The sequence below is a fragment of the Chelon labrosus genome, assembly GCF_963514085.1.
Source record: "Chelon labrosus genome assembly, chromosome: 6".
Lineage (NCBI taxonomy): Eukaryota > Metazoa > Chordata > Actinopteri > Mugiliformes > Mugilidae > Chelon > Chelon labrosus.
This window is the reverse complement of record NC_140342.1, coordinates 12,789,241-12,804,617: the sequence shown is the minus strand read 5'-3', so window position 1 is coordinate 12,804,617 and position 15,377 is coordinate 12,789,241. Positions and strand designations below refer to the sequence as shown.

At 43.8% G+C, this 15,377-nt stretch overlaps 1 protein-coding gene across 1 annotated transcript in view; it reads left to right on the top strand.

Annotated features, from left to right (window-relative positions):
- ephb1 (EPH receptor B1) overlaps positions 1-15,377 on the top strand; it is a 151,183-nt gene that overhangs the window by 95,644 nt on the left and 40,162 nt on the right. The window contains exon 5 of the mRNA XM_084546494.1: positions 2,829-3,164. Coding sequence (XP_084402620.1) covers positions 2,829-3,164 — 336 coding nt within the window. The remainder of the gene's footprint in view (positions 1-2,828; positions 3,165-15,377) is intronic.

Below are 15,377 nucleotides of genomic sequence, written 5' to 3'. Positions count from 1 at the left end.
TGAACACGAGCAACTGTGCAGCTGTGGGTTCATTGCTTTCGTCGTCCACGGAGAACACGGCGATCAGGCCTTCACTATCTCCACTAATTCAGCTTAAAAAGGCACATCATTTGGATCTTTATTTCCTTCCCGGTGCATCCCTGCCTCGCCGTCCTGTGTTTTCTGGGAAACTGCGTTCACTGTGCAGTGCACTTTCCTGTCAATGTACTTAGCCGATATCAATGACTGCCGCATCTGTTTAAAGGCTATGAAACGAGGAAAGGTGACTGTGCGCCGGTCCTTTTCATGCCCCTCTTCACCGGGCTCTTCTTTTGAGCATAATGCAGTTGCACAAATTGAAGAAAATCATGTGCACTGATACGGCCTCATTGTTCTTGTGCAAATTACCTGGCACTTGTTGTTGTGACGGCACCATTTTTTCCAGGCTTTGATACTGTACGTGCTTGGATAAATTCTGTATTGCTCAGCTGGAATCAACAGGTATGTAAGCATAACCAAAAGTGGATGTTACTCAGACATGCACCACCCACCTAGACCAGATCAAGTACCCCCATCCCATAACAATGACACTCCTTGATGGCAGCAGCCATCCCCAGCAGGATGCAGCCAAGGTATTGACCTGGCCTCCAAATTCACAAGACCCCAAACCGATCAAGTATCTGTGGGATGCACTGGAACAAGCCTGATCCACAGAGGCCCCTCTCTTCAACCCATACGACCCAAAGGCCCCCACTAACAACATTCTGTTGCCAGACATCACAGGACACCCTCAGAAGGCCCATGTCCATTCTCTGAAGAGTCACAACTGTTCTGGAGGCACAAGGGAGACCTACACAATATTAAGAAGGTGGTCGTATTGTTTTGCCTGATAAGTGTACGCGGAGTGTAGTTATAACTGGGATGAAAGAGTTTCACATCCTGTTCACACCTCAGCCAAGCATTATTTTGTTCTCACAGAGTTGTGTTGATACACAGATACAGACGGAACAAGCACAAATACACGGAAGCTGATAGTTCAGGTTGTGTGTTTGTGCTACACGAATTTTCCACGTGAGCAGATTTGCATTGGTTTTCCCCAGCCATGTAAGTTCGGGGGCAAGTGCATGCGTGTGATGGATGATACAGAGGATGCATGCTGTGTGAATAACATATGAAGTGCATGTCGTGCGGTTCCCAAGGGAGACAACTAAAGTGTTTCCAATTCCCTTCACACCCCTCTTTTTCGCTTATATTTTCCCTCTCACATGCGAAGCTTCTGGTAGCATCCGAGGGCCGAACGTGTGCTCCGTGACCCCGCATTCGCAGCGCTATCTGTCCTCTCAGCCAGACCATAATAATGACACTGTGGAGGTCATGCCCTTCCTGTCGCTGACCTCTCTGGTGTTGAGGTGCTGAGATGAGGCTGCAGCCGTAACGGGGCCGCTCCCTCATCCCTTTGTTGTCCGGCTGCTTTGTCCCAGCTCACCAGGTCTATCCCACAAGGCTTTGCAGCAAACATGATTAATTGTATATGTGCTGACTGCATCTGTCTTCCTATTCCCACAGAAACACGCAACCATTGTATGCTGTTTTACAATTTACTTAAAAATCCATATGTACTCCTCTTGTTGACATATTTTTTTCTCAAAGGTAAATGAAACAAGTTTGTGAGCTAAGTAATTCCTCAAAGGGCTTCTGAGATCGAGTGAATTTTTAGTTTCGCAGCAGTCATGTGTCTGAAAACTTCTTTTTTTAACGATAAAGGTCAGGCTTTATGAAACAGATCAGCTCTGCGGGGCTGCTTCACTCACCCTAAGCACTGACTAAGGGCTTTGGCGAGCTTCATCTTAGTCTGGTATCTGAGAAGAAAGAGCTGCCGCTGAGCAGCCAGAGGGACCCAGTCTCAGCTAAGCAAAACTCAACACTGCCATTTGAACAGATTTTAACTCCTAAGGAATTGTGCTCCGAATTGCAGGGGGCTGAATGAGCCACTTTTCTGCGCCCTAATATTAAACCACCACTCAGGCAAAACAATAGCTCTGTTATTTCTTGATTTCTCACCGAATGTCGCCTTTGCTCCAGCTGCAGCAGGCTACGAGGGAGTGAACGGGAGCGTGAATCTCCAGAGCCACTTGGATAGGATTACTCCATGCAACACTGCATTTTGCTAAATAACCAATGTTTGATAGACATAAACGTTTCGCTGTATGATCTCTCTAGGTGTGAATGGAATAAATTAGCATTCCAATTGTGCTGAAAATGGAACAAAATCTGAAAAAGACAAGTTGCTCGTGGACAGTAGCACATGCAATTAAATGTTTATATACGCCGATCAGCCACAACATTAAAACCACGGACAGGAGAAGTAAATAACACTGACCATCTTGAAAATCCAATCTTCTGCTGGGAAACTTTTGGACCTGGCATTCATGTGGGTGTTACTTAGACATGTACCACCCACCTAGACCAGACCAGGCACTCCCACCCCATGGAAATTGCACTCCTTGATGGCAGCAGCCATCCCCAGCAGGATGCAGCCTGACACAGACACACACACACAAAAACAGTTTAGGAACAACTCAAAAAAACATGAAGAACAGCACAAGGTGTTGACCTGTCCTCCAAGTGCACTAGATCCCAAACTGATCAAGTATCTGTGCGATGCACTGGAACAAAAAGGCCCATGTCCATTCTCTGATGAGTTACAACTGTTTTGGAGGCACAAGGGAGACCTACACAATATTAAGAAGGTGGTCATAATGTTGTGCCTGATCGGTGTGTATAAAATGGGTCTAGCTTTGAAGATAATCTCAAAGTTGCCTTACATAATTCCCCCCCCCTATGTCTAGGCGTCCCATCCAGCCCACGAAACGTGATCTCCATTGTGAACGAAACCTCAGTGATCCTGGAGTGGCATTCTCCGAGGGAGACGGGCGGCCGCGACGACGTCGTCTACAACATCGTGTGCAAGAAGTGCCGGGCCGACCGGCGGTCGTGTTCCCACTGCGACGACAACGTGGATTTTGTTCCTCGGCAGCTGGGTCTGACGGAAACCAGGGTGTTCATCAGCAACCTGCTGGCTCACACCCTCTACAGCTTCGAGATACAGGCCGTCAACGGCGTCAGCAATAAGAGCCCATACCCGGCGCAGCACGTTACCATAGACATCACCACCAACCAGGCCGGTAAGTGGCTGCTGTTGCAGTGATAACGTCATGGCTTTGATGATGATGAAAATCCACATGATCCGCAATATATTTTTCTTATTGTTTGTTTGTTTTAACCGTCCTCCTGTTTCATTTTGCTTTTGTGAAATAGCAGATTTTCCACTATTGCAAAAATGCGAATCGTTCCGCCTCCAAAGAGCGTCGTCACAATGCACATTCAGACTCACAATTTAAAGCTTAGCAGACTTCAGGGCTTCGGTGATTTCACATCGCGGCACCGTGAATAATGAAGGCTGGAAGCTCGAAGGGCGGATAGTTAGGTGAGGCACACATGCTGGCTTCCCTTCCCTGAATCAAAGTAATGGCTTTCCCTTTTGAAAACTCCGTAAAGGAGTTCACTCCCAGACCCAAGACACAGCTTGTTACATTTTGCGGCAGGACAAGCACAGTTCACTGCACCGTCCCTCTTTCCTTTGTAGATTGTTTACACGCCAAATCCTGTATGATAGAAATAGCCCCAGTTTGCATTTCTCTCTGGGATTCCCAGGAATCCAAGCTGCTTAGCATCGGTAAAGGTAAACATCCCTCCACAAGCAGCGGCGAAGACATTTGCGATTTTGCGGTTCACGGTTCACAACTGGAGGTTGAAGGATGACTGATCGCCGACTGACATGTTTGTTTTCCTCTTTGTTTAATGAGACTTTGTTTTGAGAGATGTGCTGCACAGCAAGCGCCTACACCTCTCCTCGCCGAAACAGTTCAAACCTGTCTGTAAAGCCTCAGATTTATACACTGACACATGTCTGTACCTAACAAAAACAGCAGGGAAATTGATTGTAACTGTAATTGGTTTTGTAAAAAAAAAAAGTTTGACTTGCATAGCGCCTTCATTTCTTTGTCACACTCTTTTTTTTTTTTTCAACTGAAAACCTGTAGAGTTACACAGTACAGCGGCTACCGGGGTCCTTCCGTGTTCACTCTTCAGCACTTAAATATAAAATCGGAAGTGACCAACCGAAGATAGATACGTGGACAGATGGTATTTCCGTGCTCTATACGTCCGTCAGTGTGCGTGTGCGCCCACTCTCAGACTTTTCTCCTTCGCTGGATCTGTGCCAATGAAAATTACCTTCATGCTGTTATCTTTCCTGCTCCTTCCCCTTGTCTGCCTCCTCATACATTTGTACTTGCACGTGTGAGTTCCTCCTCTAACTGCGCCCGTGGTGGGAGCTGAGCCCATTCACTGGAAATGACAGGTCGAGGATATCGTCTTTGATGGTCCTTTTTTTTTTTCTTCTTTTTTTTTTTGCTGCAGCCTTTATTATTATTATTTTTTTCCCATCCTTTCGTGTATGTTTGACTTGTACACACAACCGCCGCCTATCAAGGGACAAGCATTGGCCAAGTGAAACATTTAAATGAGGCTGTTTCTGTGGATGGGACAGACCGTGAAAATCACCGCCTGTGGGACCTAATAGCAGGCATAAAGTGGAGTTACTCTGTGAGGGAGGACATGAGAAAGTTGTTTGAATTCATACAGGCAAGGTTCTCATAAAGAGAGTGACAAGCTTGGTTAGCCTACGTCCTTGGAACCTTTGCTTGGCCATGCACTTTGATATTTTATGTCATGTTTCACGTCTTGTAAAGATGAGCGCTCCGCAAATACAGTCTGATCCAGTGATGGAATACCTCATGTCAAATGAATTCCAATTTATTCCCTTTTCACATTAATTGTAGAATGAACTTACTTTAAACTTATCTCAGAGACCAGTTAAATAATAATTGCTTTATCCAGATCCCTTTTGTATAGGAGTACATTTTGAAATTAAATTTGGCCCAGTCGGTGGAGGGCATACCGCATTTGATTACAACGACTCTCTGAGGAATATAATGACCAGCTGAACTTGTCTTTGTCTGAGAATGGGTCAGAAGGAGTGGGAGGGAAGACGAGGCAGAATGGAGAAATTGAGTGCTTTTTTTCCCCACCAGCCTGAGAGACCGTGACAGTGAGGGAGAGGAAAATGAGGGAGTAAATAGGTCTGATTATCAAGGTGGCCTAATGGTGCTGACTGTCCCCATTTGACAGGCTAATAGTACACTTGACAGATAGATGTAGAAGAAGCAATGCCCGGGCCTATTGTTGAAGTCTGCCGCAGTAATGAGGTGTCTGCCAGTAATCTGCCAGGCCTGTGTCCAGCCCTATGTGGCCCCTTTGTAGCCAGGTAATTGCACTGTTCCCCCTTCGACAGGGGGTTTTAACAGCAGGCCAGTGACGACGCAGAAGTATCCGGAAGGGTTTAATGTTAATAATGAACTTCAAAAATTAAAAATGAAGGCACTCTATGCCTCACAATCCTGTTATATATTCAAAATTCAACTTCTGTGTAAACAAAATAGAAACCAAAGACGCATTCTTTAAAACTGAAGTGGAATGGATTTCAGCATAATGGCAGTTAGTTTCAACTTGATATACTGTATTCCCCATGTGGCTATTATAGTTCGATGGTCTTGCTACCTTTGCACTACCCAGTTTGATTCTAGGGACTGTGGGAAATTATGAGTCACCCAAAACTATACACCAATCAGACATAACGTTATGACCACCTTCTAATATTGTGTAGGTCTCCCTTGTGCCTCCAAATCAGTTCTAACTCATCAGAGAATGGACATGGGCCTTCTGAGGGTGTCCTGTGGTGTCTGGCAACAGAGAGTTGTTAGTGAGGGCCTTTGAGTCCTATGGGTTGAGGGGAGAGGCCTCTGTGGATCAGGCTTGTCCCACTGCATCCCACAGATACCTCATCTGTTTGGGATCTAAGGCTGCATCCTCCTGGAGATGGCTGCTGCCATCAAGGAGTGTCATTGTTATTGGGTGGGGCTGCCCGTTCTGGTCTAGGTGGGTGGCACATGCCTAACTAACACCAGTGCCAAATCCAAAAGTTTCCCAGCAGAACACTGGATTGTCACAAGATGGTCGATGTTATTTACGTCTCCTGTTAGTGGTTTTAATGTTGTGGCTGATCGGTGCACGTTATCGCCGCATATAGAAGCAACTAGCAAAAGCTCTTGGCAACTTTGTAAACACAGGTCTTTGACATAAACCACTTTTTAAGTTGTGTTTGAGTTTGACAAGAAAAACAAAAAACTGCCCACCTGGAGCAGCCATTTTGCTAACTGCTTTATCCAGTTCTGTTTTAAAGAAGAATATTACTTTTTACTATAAGAATTCAGCGCAGTTATGCTCTGCCTTTCCTTTCTGTCACGTGCTACTGTGCTCAGCGTAGCTGTCAAGAAGATGAGTAATATGATTACTTAGCAGATAGTTAATCAACATACCTTCTTGTTTATATTCCATTTCACCCACCGTGCGCACAGATGTGTGTCGGCTTAATTTTAAAGTAAATTGCAAGCAAATTAGTGGGGCTCAAAATATCTGCACAGAACGGAGCATCGATCGCAGTTGTGACCCCGTCATGAAAATTAAGGTCTGTAGCATCAGTCACATGCAGAACACCTCAATTTAAAGGACTATTTCACCTGTTTTTAACCTTGATTTCCTTCCTTAGATTAGTAAGTGCATGTATAGCGTTAATGATCCCCAAAAGCTAAGCAAGATTGCAGTTTTCCTGCTGTCAACGCCTAACTTCATAACAAAAACAAGTCATTTAGCTGCCTCTAATTTTAAAACAGCGTGACTAGGTTCGGAATTTAGAAGACGTTAACTATATTTAAATAGCTTTAGGAAAGAAAACTGTGCTTGTCTCACTGCAGTCTCTGCCTTTTCAACTTGGCGTTAGTGTAGACTCTCAGTGAAATTAAAGAAAACCACGCCCACCTCCAAAATAGTAGCAGTAGTTAAGAAGGGTTATGGTGTAAATTGGCCATGAAGAGACGAGGGTGTGTGGAGGAAAAGTAGAGTCTGGATGAGGAGGAGGATGAGGAGTAGGGGGAGGGAATAATGGAGGTAAGGGGGGTGCTGAAGGGATTTAGTGTGAATCACCAAAGAGGCCATTTAACTGCCCCTCGATCCCACCGTGTCTGGGAGGAAGGACTGATCAATAGTGTGATTTAGGAGTTCATTCACGGCCTTTGCTCTCCAGGAGATACACACACAGATGCACAAAGGTTATATACTGCCCCCTCCAAGGCTATCACTCACGCCTGGCCTGAATTTAGTCATATTTATCTATGGTAGTCACAGAAAAATTGCTTTTTTATATTGTATGGTTTAGTTTAAGGAGTAAGAGACACTCTGTGTACTTCTAGTGAATTTATTAAAATGCTAAATGGCCATATAATGTATATGGTATACGGTGGTCACACTGTGGGTGATAAAAATATGTTTCCTTATGTAATCCATCTTGGACGCTTAAAAGGGAACTACTGTTTTTTACAACCTGGATCTTATTTCTGGCATAAAATACGAGCGTTTACTCACCCATATAACTTTTGTGTAATTTGTATTCCTTCGGGAGATATTTAGATCTGCGTATATCCAAGTAGTGGGAGTGACTGGGGCACCGAAACGCAGCCTCTAAATAACGCATTTGTCTGCTGTGAAACTCGTTCATTTCACCAATATTTTGTTATCGTACCTGTAATTTGCTACTGCTAGCAACATGGCTGAATATTTTTCCGATTCTGAGGTTGTGGATGAACCATAGCAGTAGCAGATTACAGGTAAACAAGCCGACCGTTGCGCGCGGCGCTCAGAGACGACTTCATCTAGGTCAGAAGACATCATCCGGGGTCTGTAACTCCGGACTCAACGGGAAATAGCACTAGCGTATCATAACAAAATATTGGTGAAATGAACGAGTTTCACGGCAGATAATGCGTTATTTAGAGGCTGCGTTTAGGTGCCCCAGTCACTCCCACTATATGGATATACGCTGATCTAATTATCTCCCGAAGGAATACAAATTACACAAAAGTTATATGGGTGAGTAAGCGATCGCATTTTATGCCAGAAATAAGGTCCGGGTTGTAAAAAACAGTACTTCCCCTTTAACCTATGTACAGTATACTTCTGCCACAGATGAGGAGTATATTTCTATATCAGTTTTAAAATTTTTAACTCCTTTCTTCTCTGATGTGAGGCTTGTTTGGAGAACAATGCACAAGAAAAAAAAAGCGCAGAAGTCTTACTGGTATCTTATTCAGTTAAAACCCACCAGTCCTCTGATCTTACTGACACAGCCTTCTCGACCTAGATTACGTGCCAACAGTCCCTTAGACCACAGAATGCCAACTATATCTACAAACAACCCCCCTCCACTTAGCTGCTGTTTGGAGAGCTATTCCCACAGAAATGCAAACATCGCTGTCCTCGGCCTTCTATGGGCAAGTCAAACCGGGTGGGTTGCAGTCTAGATGCTATGATACAGAGCGCTATACTGAAATCTAAACAACCAGATGAATTACAGAGACCTGCACTCCGTGGGGTTCTAAAATCGGTTGAGATGTTAGGAAAACATGTCCGTGAAGAGTATTCCAGACACCACTCATTATGTCTTTTCAGTTTACAGAATCTTTCCATTTGCTTTGGGGTGGGGGGGCGTAGCCTCTTTTCCTTGCGCCTTCCCTCTCATTGTGCGAGAGCCAGGGTGTCCGACAGTTTCGTCATCTCAGACGGTTCTTCTGGCATGCCATTTTTATTTTATTTGATTCCTGTTCTCATAAATGTTGTATCCTGTCCCCAGATCCAGAAAGTGAGGTATTAGCTGGAGGCAAAACTGAAAGTGCGGTCTTGAATGCTACTGAGACCCCCTTGTCAATTCGGATGTCTTCATAGTGGTGCATTAAGTGACAGTCGCATCTGTTTCTGTTTGCTTGTGCTTACACTGTAAAAAAAAAAATCTGTGTATTTTACGGTAAAATACTGGCAGCTGTGGTTGCCAGAACTTTACCGTAAAAAATATGGTATCCATGTAGCACACATTAGAGTACGCCTTTTTGATAACCGTAAAGGATTATAAAAAATCTGTTTATATCATAAAGATGTTTATGGTTATTTACTTCAAATTTAACAGTGTATGCGAAGGTATGTGCGCAGTGTATGGGTTCTTTTTAAAAAACAAAAACAAAAAAAAGCTGCAATTCGAATCCACGTATAATGTGATTTTCAAAACAATTCAAGCCGTGGTTTCACAGAAATACTTGGCGCTGAACTGATCCCTCTTTAAGATGTTTGAGAGAGGCCCATTACCATGTAGTCATGGCTGGCTTGGCCCTCTGAGTCCCCGCTAATAAGGCTGCTAGCAGTTGAACCTACGCCTTTTGACGGAGGCACAGCGCATGACTATAGGCTTCTCCCCTCATCTGAGACACTGAGTCCCTATTAGGAGGCGACGTGGTTCCATACAGAGTCTGCATCTTAGCAATGCAGAGAAAGGACACTTTAGATCGCAAACGCGTCCAGATGTTTTGGGCTACTATAGTGTTTTTTGTGTTTTTCTCTGTACACAGAGTGGAATGGGGCCTTGGGACGAGATCAGCTCACCAATTATAGTGCAACTTTCTGTCCAATCAATTTGCTGGGAGTAACTGAGGCAGAGCAGGAACTTCCAGCTGGGAATTGTGATGTGAAAGCTGTGAGGAAAATATACAGCCGCCACAGTCTATTGGAGGAATCTCGCACAAAGAAAGAAGCCGCAGAGAAGAGAGAGAGAGACTTATTTAATGTTAGGGTGAAACTAATGAAACTTCCCTGCTTTTGTATGCAGTGCAGAAGATAACATTTTACTTATTTAAAAGAGAATTTTGCATTTTTACACATACATTTCCGTTTGTTAGTCAACTGGAGGCCTTCGCATCCACTGAAAGTAGTGTTTCTACTGTGGCTTGGGCTTGGAGACGAGCATTTTATAACAGAAAGCCTGCATTATTATTTTGGACATGACATGGAAATACAGGGGCATTCAGGAGTCTAATGAAGATGTACAACTGTACTGAGGAAGGTTAAGATTGTGCTTTCAGAGCTTTGCTCTTAAAATGGGCTAAAAGTAAGGACGTGTCTGAAATGCGTAAGTCTGGACTTTTCCTATTTAATTTTGTCTGCCAAGTGCAATACAAAATTTCTAGACTACTTTTAAAATGTAGAACAACACATCTGGTGTGCTGACCTCTCACCATTTAATTTGAATTATTACAGTAGTAACAACTGTGAAAACAGTGGCTCAGCTCCGAGCCAGATCTGCAAAATGATCTCCAGCTTTATTTGTATTCCACGGTTGATTAATCGCAAGAGTAAATAAGCTTTTTTTTCCCCCTTCTTCCGTCACCTTGTCTCACTCTTCTTTCTCCGTCCTTCTTTTCTTTCTCTCTTTCTGCCCAAGTCAGACGCTCGGAGGCTTTGACTTTGATTAATGGTGAGCCAAGCTCTGCATTAAAAGCCATGGGCTGCAAGTGGGGCCAGATAAAAGTGGAGCACGGGAGCAAGGGATGGGAGGGATGGAGGGAGGAGAGAGGAGTGCAGGACACAGTCACCAATCACTGTCAGCGTCACCACGCCAGGGTGACAGTGGGGGACGCAGTTGGAGGGGACAGCGGTGCTTCATTGGGCTGAACCTCAACCTTAATGCAGGCACAACACATTGTCTCTGACAGCACAGGCTACTAGGACACACATGCATGTGCACATGCTCTTTATTTCTCTCTGCCCTGCTTTTCTTCTCAGAAACAAACACTGTATGCCCGGTGGGACACAGTATAGTTAAAAAATATATATTTATATTAAGCTATTCCTGAAACTTTGGTAGATCTCACAAAGTATGAGTTGGTTGGTGAAGACGTGCTTTGTGTTAATTATGCAAAGCTATTATCGAAAAGATGTTGGTCGAAGGGTTTATAACAAGACAGTCTCTGACTCTTAGGAGTTTGTTCTGGCACAGGTAGGCAAAGCTACACCACTCTGATGGGCTGTTTTTCCAGATGGGCCATCAATAAAACAAAGTCACTGAAAAGATGATGAAAGCGATGTGGATGGTGATTCAAAGGTCTCGATTCAGGCTACACTTGAATATTTAACCGTCAACACTTAGCACTTGAAAACATGCATGAAAAAAAATTCTCGGCGGTAAAATGGATGTTTTGCCGTATTCGCTCCTGAATGCTCGAATTGAGCCGGGACTCTCTTCCTCGGCCCCTCTTTTCACCATAGGAATCTCGGCGTGGAGTGCCCCTCCCTTGGGTCTGTCAGGAACAGTGTGTGCCTGTGGCCGGTAATTGATAATGCGGACCAGGCAGCCCTAGCCCTGGTCAGTGGAGCGTGAACCAGCCTGAGAAGCAGAGAGGCTGAAGTGCACTGAGGTGAAGCTTAGCCCTCACGCTCTCTGTCTAGAGTATGAGCGAGGGAGAGAAGGAGGGGAGGGTGGGAGGTGAGAGCCAAGGGAGGCAGACGAAACAGAATCCATTCACACTGACAGGATAAACAGAGCCCATTCATTTGTTCGCATTTACATTTTAGGCAATTATCTGGCACTCACATCAAGAAACACTAAACCCTAATCAAAACTGTAGAATAAGCCAAAACATGATTTGCACCACAGCTGAGTGAAAGGGTCTCGGGCTTTTCTCCTTGCAGAACTCCAGCGATCTAAGTGCCTATGCAAAGTTTGTAGAGAGGGAAAAGAAATAGAATGATCACCAAGGGGTGTGATAAAAGGATCATTTAGTCGAGGGCGCCATTTGCTGCCTTTTGAACAGAGCAGTTATTCAGAAAGATGGAGAGTGGAGACCAGGTGGAGCGATGACTAGGCCTCAGCAGCGAGCAGGCCAAGAGCCAAGTGGCTGATAGGCACAAAATGTAGAGCACGGGCTTGTGAGGGGCTGTATTTATGCCTGCAGACATGGGGGAGGAGAATTCTTTCCAGCACTATATGCAAACACCGAGGCTTTGAACTTAGGACGAGCAGACGCACGGTACATTTTTTTTAATCAAACTCACTTGTATGTTCAAAAATTGGCTTGATGAGTAAGTCTGGTTGGATTCCACTGTAAACTTAAATTAGAGTTTATCAACTCGAAGGAGTTTATTCACGGGCATCTTCATGTGTGCCAATAAAGTAACAGATTTGTATATAAAAGATAAGCAGTTTGTATTTTTATTTAATAGTTTGTGACGTTTTTACAGACTGATGTATTCATGCTAAGGGTTCTATCCCTCAAAACCTCTAGTTTCAGTCAGGCAAAACATTCCTGGGTAGCACTTATTAAGAGTTGAACACTGAAACACTAGCTCTGCTGCTCAATCACCACTGTGTTTGTGTTGCTTGAACCAATTTTACTGGCAGACTGAGACTGTCCTGCAAGAAAAAACGCATTAACCGCTTATTAAGTTATAATCTGCATCTGACATCTGTTACAGTATGCAGAGCATTATGGGATACAAATGCGTAATTGCCGTAAACAACACAAAAATGGATGCAGCAACCAAAAATGCATTATCTGTAATTTGCTTGTCTAGTTGCTGCATTTTGGCTTTGAATTGTGACCCAGGCGGCTCCAGCCAGTGCACTCTGGCTGTGTCATCTGTGTGACTGGACTCATTCATGCTCTCTCTGCCATACAAAGACAGCTAAGTATACAGTTTAAAAAAAAAAGGGATAATGGAAGTATTAAGAGGAACTGGATACTGGTAACAGGTTCGAGTGAAAGCTGCTCAGTGGCACAAACAGCGGCACATTTTTCCCGGCTTCCTCCATTGGATGCACGAGTGCAGATGTTCTGCACGCTCTGGCAAATTTGGGCCTAGAGAGCGCGCGCATTAGCATCCTTCTCCGTCGAGCCCGCAGAGAGCACACATGATCGAGATTCCCATCAGCTAAGCCGGCTGACACCCTGTTGGCTCCCTCGGCGACGTGTTAAGAAAAATGAAAGATGCCGTCACATGGTTTGGCAACCTCGCCAAAGTGGCGGGATAGCCCAGCACCGTTCAAAGGGGCTTAGCTGAAACCGCTATTCTTAGCAAAAACAATCTTTAGAAGTGACATTACCAGTATAATTGCACATAATTGAGGCAGCAACTCAATCAATTCAGAAAGCAAAAGACATCCGAGAGTAATTTCTTGAATCTTGATGGTTTAACTTGAATATAAATAATTCAAATGTAAGTTTTTCTTATCAGAAACTCTGTAGAGCTAACAATAAATCAGATATTCATACGAGCATAAATAATACAGCTACAACAGAGAGAGCACAGTTTGTTTCTAGATATTACAGAAGATTAAACAAAGTTTGAAGCCACAGTATCTTCTGTTTTACATACAGTAGATGAGTTTCTGCAGAGGTTTTATAGCAGTGATGTGGGGCGAAATAACCAGTCTACAAAGGCATAAATGAAAGCATTACAATATTTCTGTTTTAAGGTTTGCCGCCCAGCCAGAAAACTGCAACCTTTATTTTTTCTTTTTTTTTCTTTCATTGCTTGTGTAGTTACTGCTCTTATTTTGATTCAAATGTTGCTTTACCCTGACTGGTGCGTTTCTGAGACATCACGTTTTTCTAAACAAGTCCAACCCCACTTTCCACTGGTCAGAAGGCACGGCGAAGAGCACAATTTCAGAAATCTCCAAAGGGCAATAACTAAAACTGTCCTGACTTTGGCAGAAAATCATTTCTATTAAAAAGCTGATGGAAAAAAAAAAAACATATTTTCGGGGCTGGCTTCAGACCCACCTCTTGTAAAATGTCCACGTTTGCTGCTCAGAGAAATCTTCTATCAAGTAGACTTTCCCATAAAAAAATTAAATAAATAAAAAAATGCTGTGCTCCACAGGAACTGGTGTGTTTCAACAGAAATAGTGTTTTTTGGAAATAAAAAGAGGAAAAATCATGGCAGCTAGCAAGATCTGTGACTGACAAAATGCCTCAGAAACCTTGCGAGATCCCTAGGAGAAAATGATGATTGGTGTTTCAAAACCTCACTATATTGCTTCAGCTGATTGATTTGAAAATCCATATCTTGGACCTGGACAGGTTTCCCTCGATTAGATCCATGAACGGAACAAATGCACCAATCAGACATAACATTATGACCATCTTCCTAATATTGTGTAGGTCTCCCTTGTACCTCCAAAACACTTCATCAGAGAATGGACATGGGCCTTTAGAGGGTGTCCTGCATCCTGCTGGAGATGGCTGCTGCCATCAAGGAGTGTCATTGCTATGGGGTGGGGGTGCCTGGTCCGGTCTAGGTGGTTGGTACATGTCTAAGTAACATCCACATGAATGCCAGGTCCAAAAGTTTCCCAGTAGAACATTGTATTGTCACAAGATGGTTATTTACTTCTCTTGATCATAATGTTGTGGCTGATCGGTGTACATATCGAATAAATGGAACAGGAAACTTGTACTTCTTCAATGCAGAGGAGAAAGTGTGGGAAGTTGAACTACTTTGACACTGCTTTGAGCAACGACAAGACATCCACAGATTTGTTAAATGTCAACAGTGAGAAAATCTGCCAAGGTAATGACAGGAAAAGAGACTGTCTGGTAGGCTCCGCATTTAAATATGACACCTTTTCTGCTGGTAAAAATTAGGGTCAATTTCGGTTCAATTCAATTTATTTTATTTCAAACTTGTAGCCCATATGGATTAAAAAGACACTTTAAGCTGATCAGATGCTGCCTTGGTTCAGGCGCAGGTCTTATCTTGAGTTAAAAATAAAACTCCATCGGGGGACGTTGATAGTGGCTCGTAATGCCCACTGACAAGCATTTGTTCTCAGACTTCCTCCTAACTTAAATTTAGAGATATGAAACAGCGCAGAGGCATGTACACACACACACACGGTATATTACAGATGATGTCTTCCTTTTGTCCAACAGCACAATCTCTGAGCGGCGTGTGAAGAGTGAGGAGGAGCAGGTACGGTGGAGGGACGGCAGTGCAGAGGACAAAAACGATAGAATGAACAGGAAATTGCCAAGTGTCTGGGTTAATTGACAGCCCCTGTGTGTGCATTCAGGTGCATTCGAGCTGAAGGATGGAATAGACAGTGCAGCTGGACCAAAACGATCACAGCACTATAGTGATTATTTGATCCCAGTAGGTTTGATGCAATGAATAACATACAGCTCATACACAGATGGGTTTTAATGTTGACTTGAGAATGTGCTTTATTGTGTATAATGTCTGTACAGAGTAGATGGATACCTGTGGTCTTTGTTTTGTTGCGGATGCAGCAAGATGCACAAATGTAAGTTTTATTGGCTGGCTGGAGGCGTACCTTT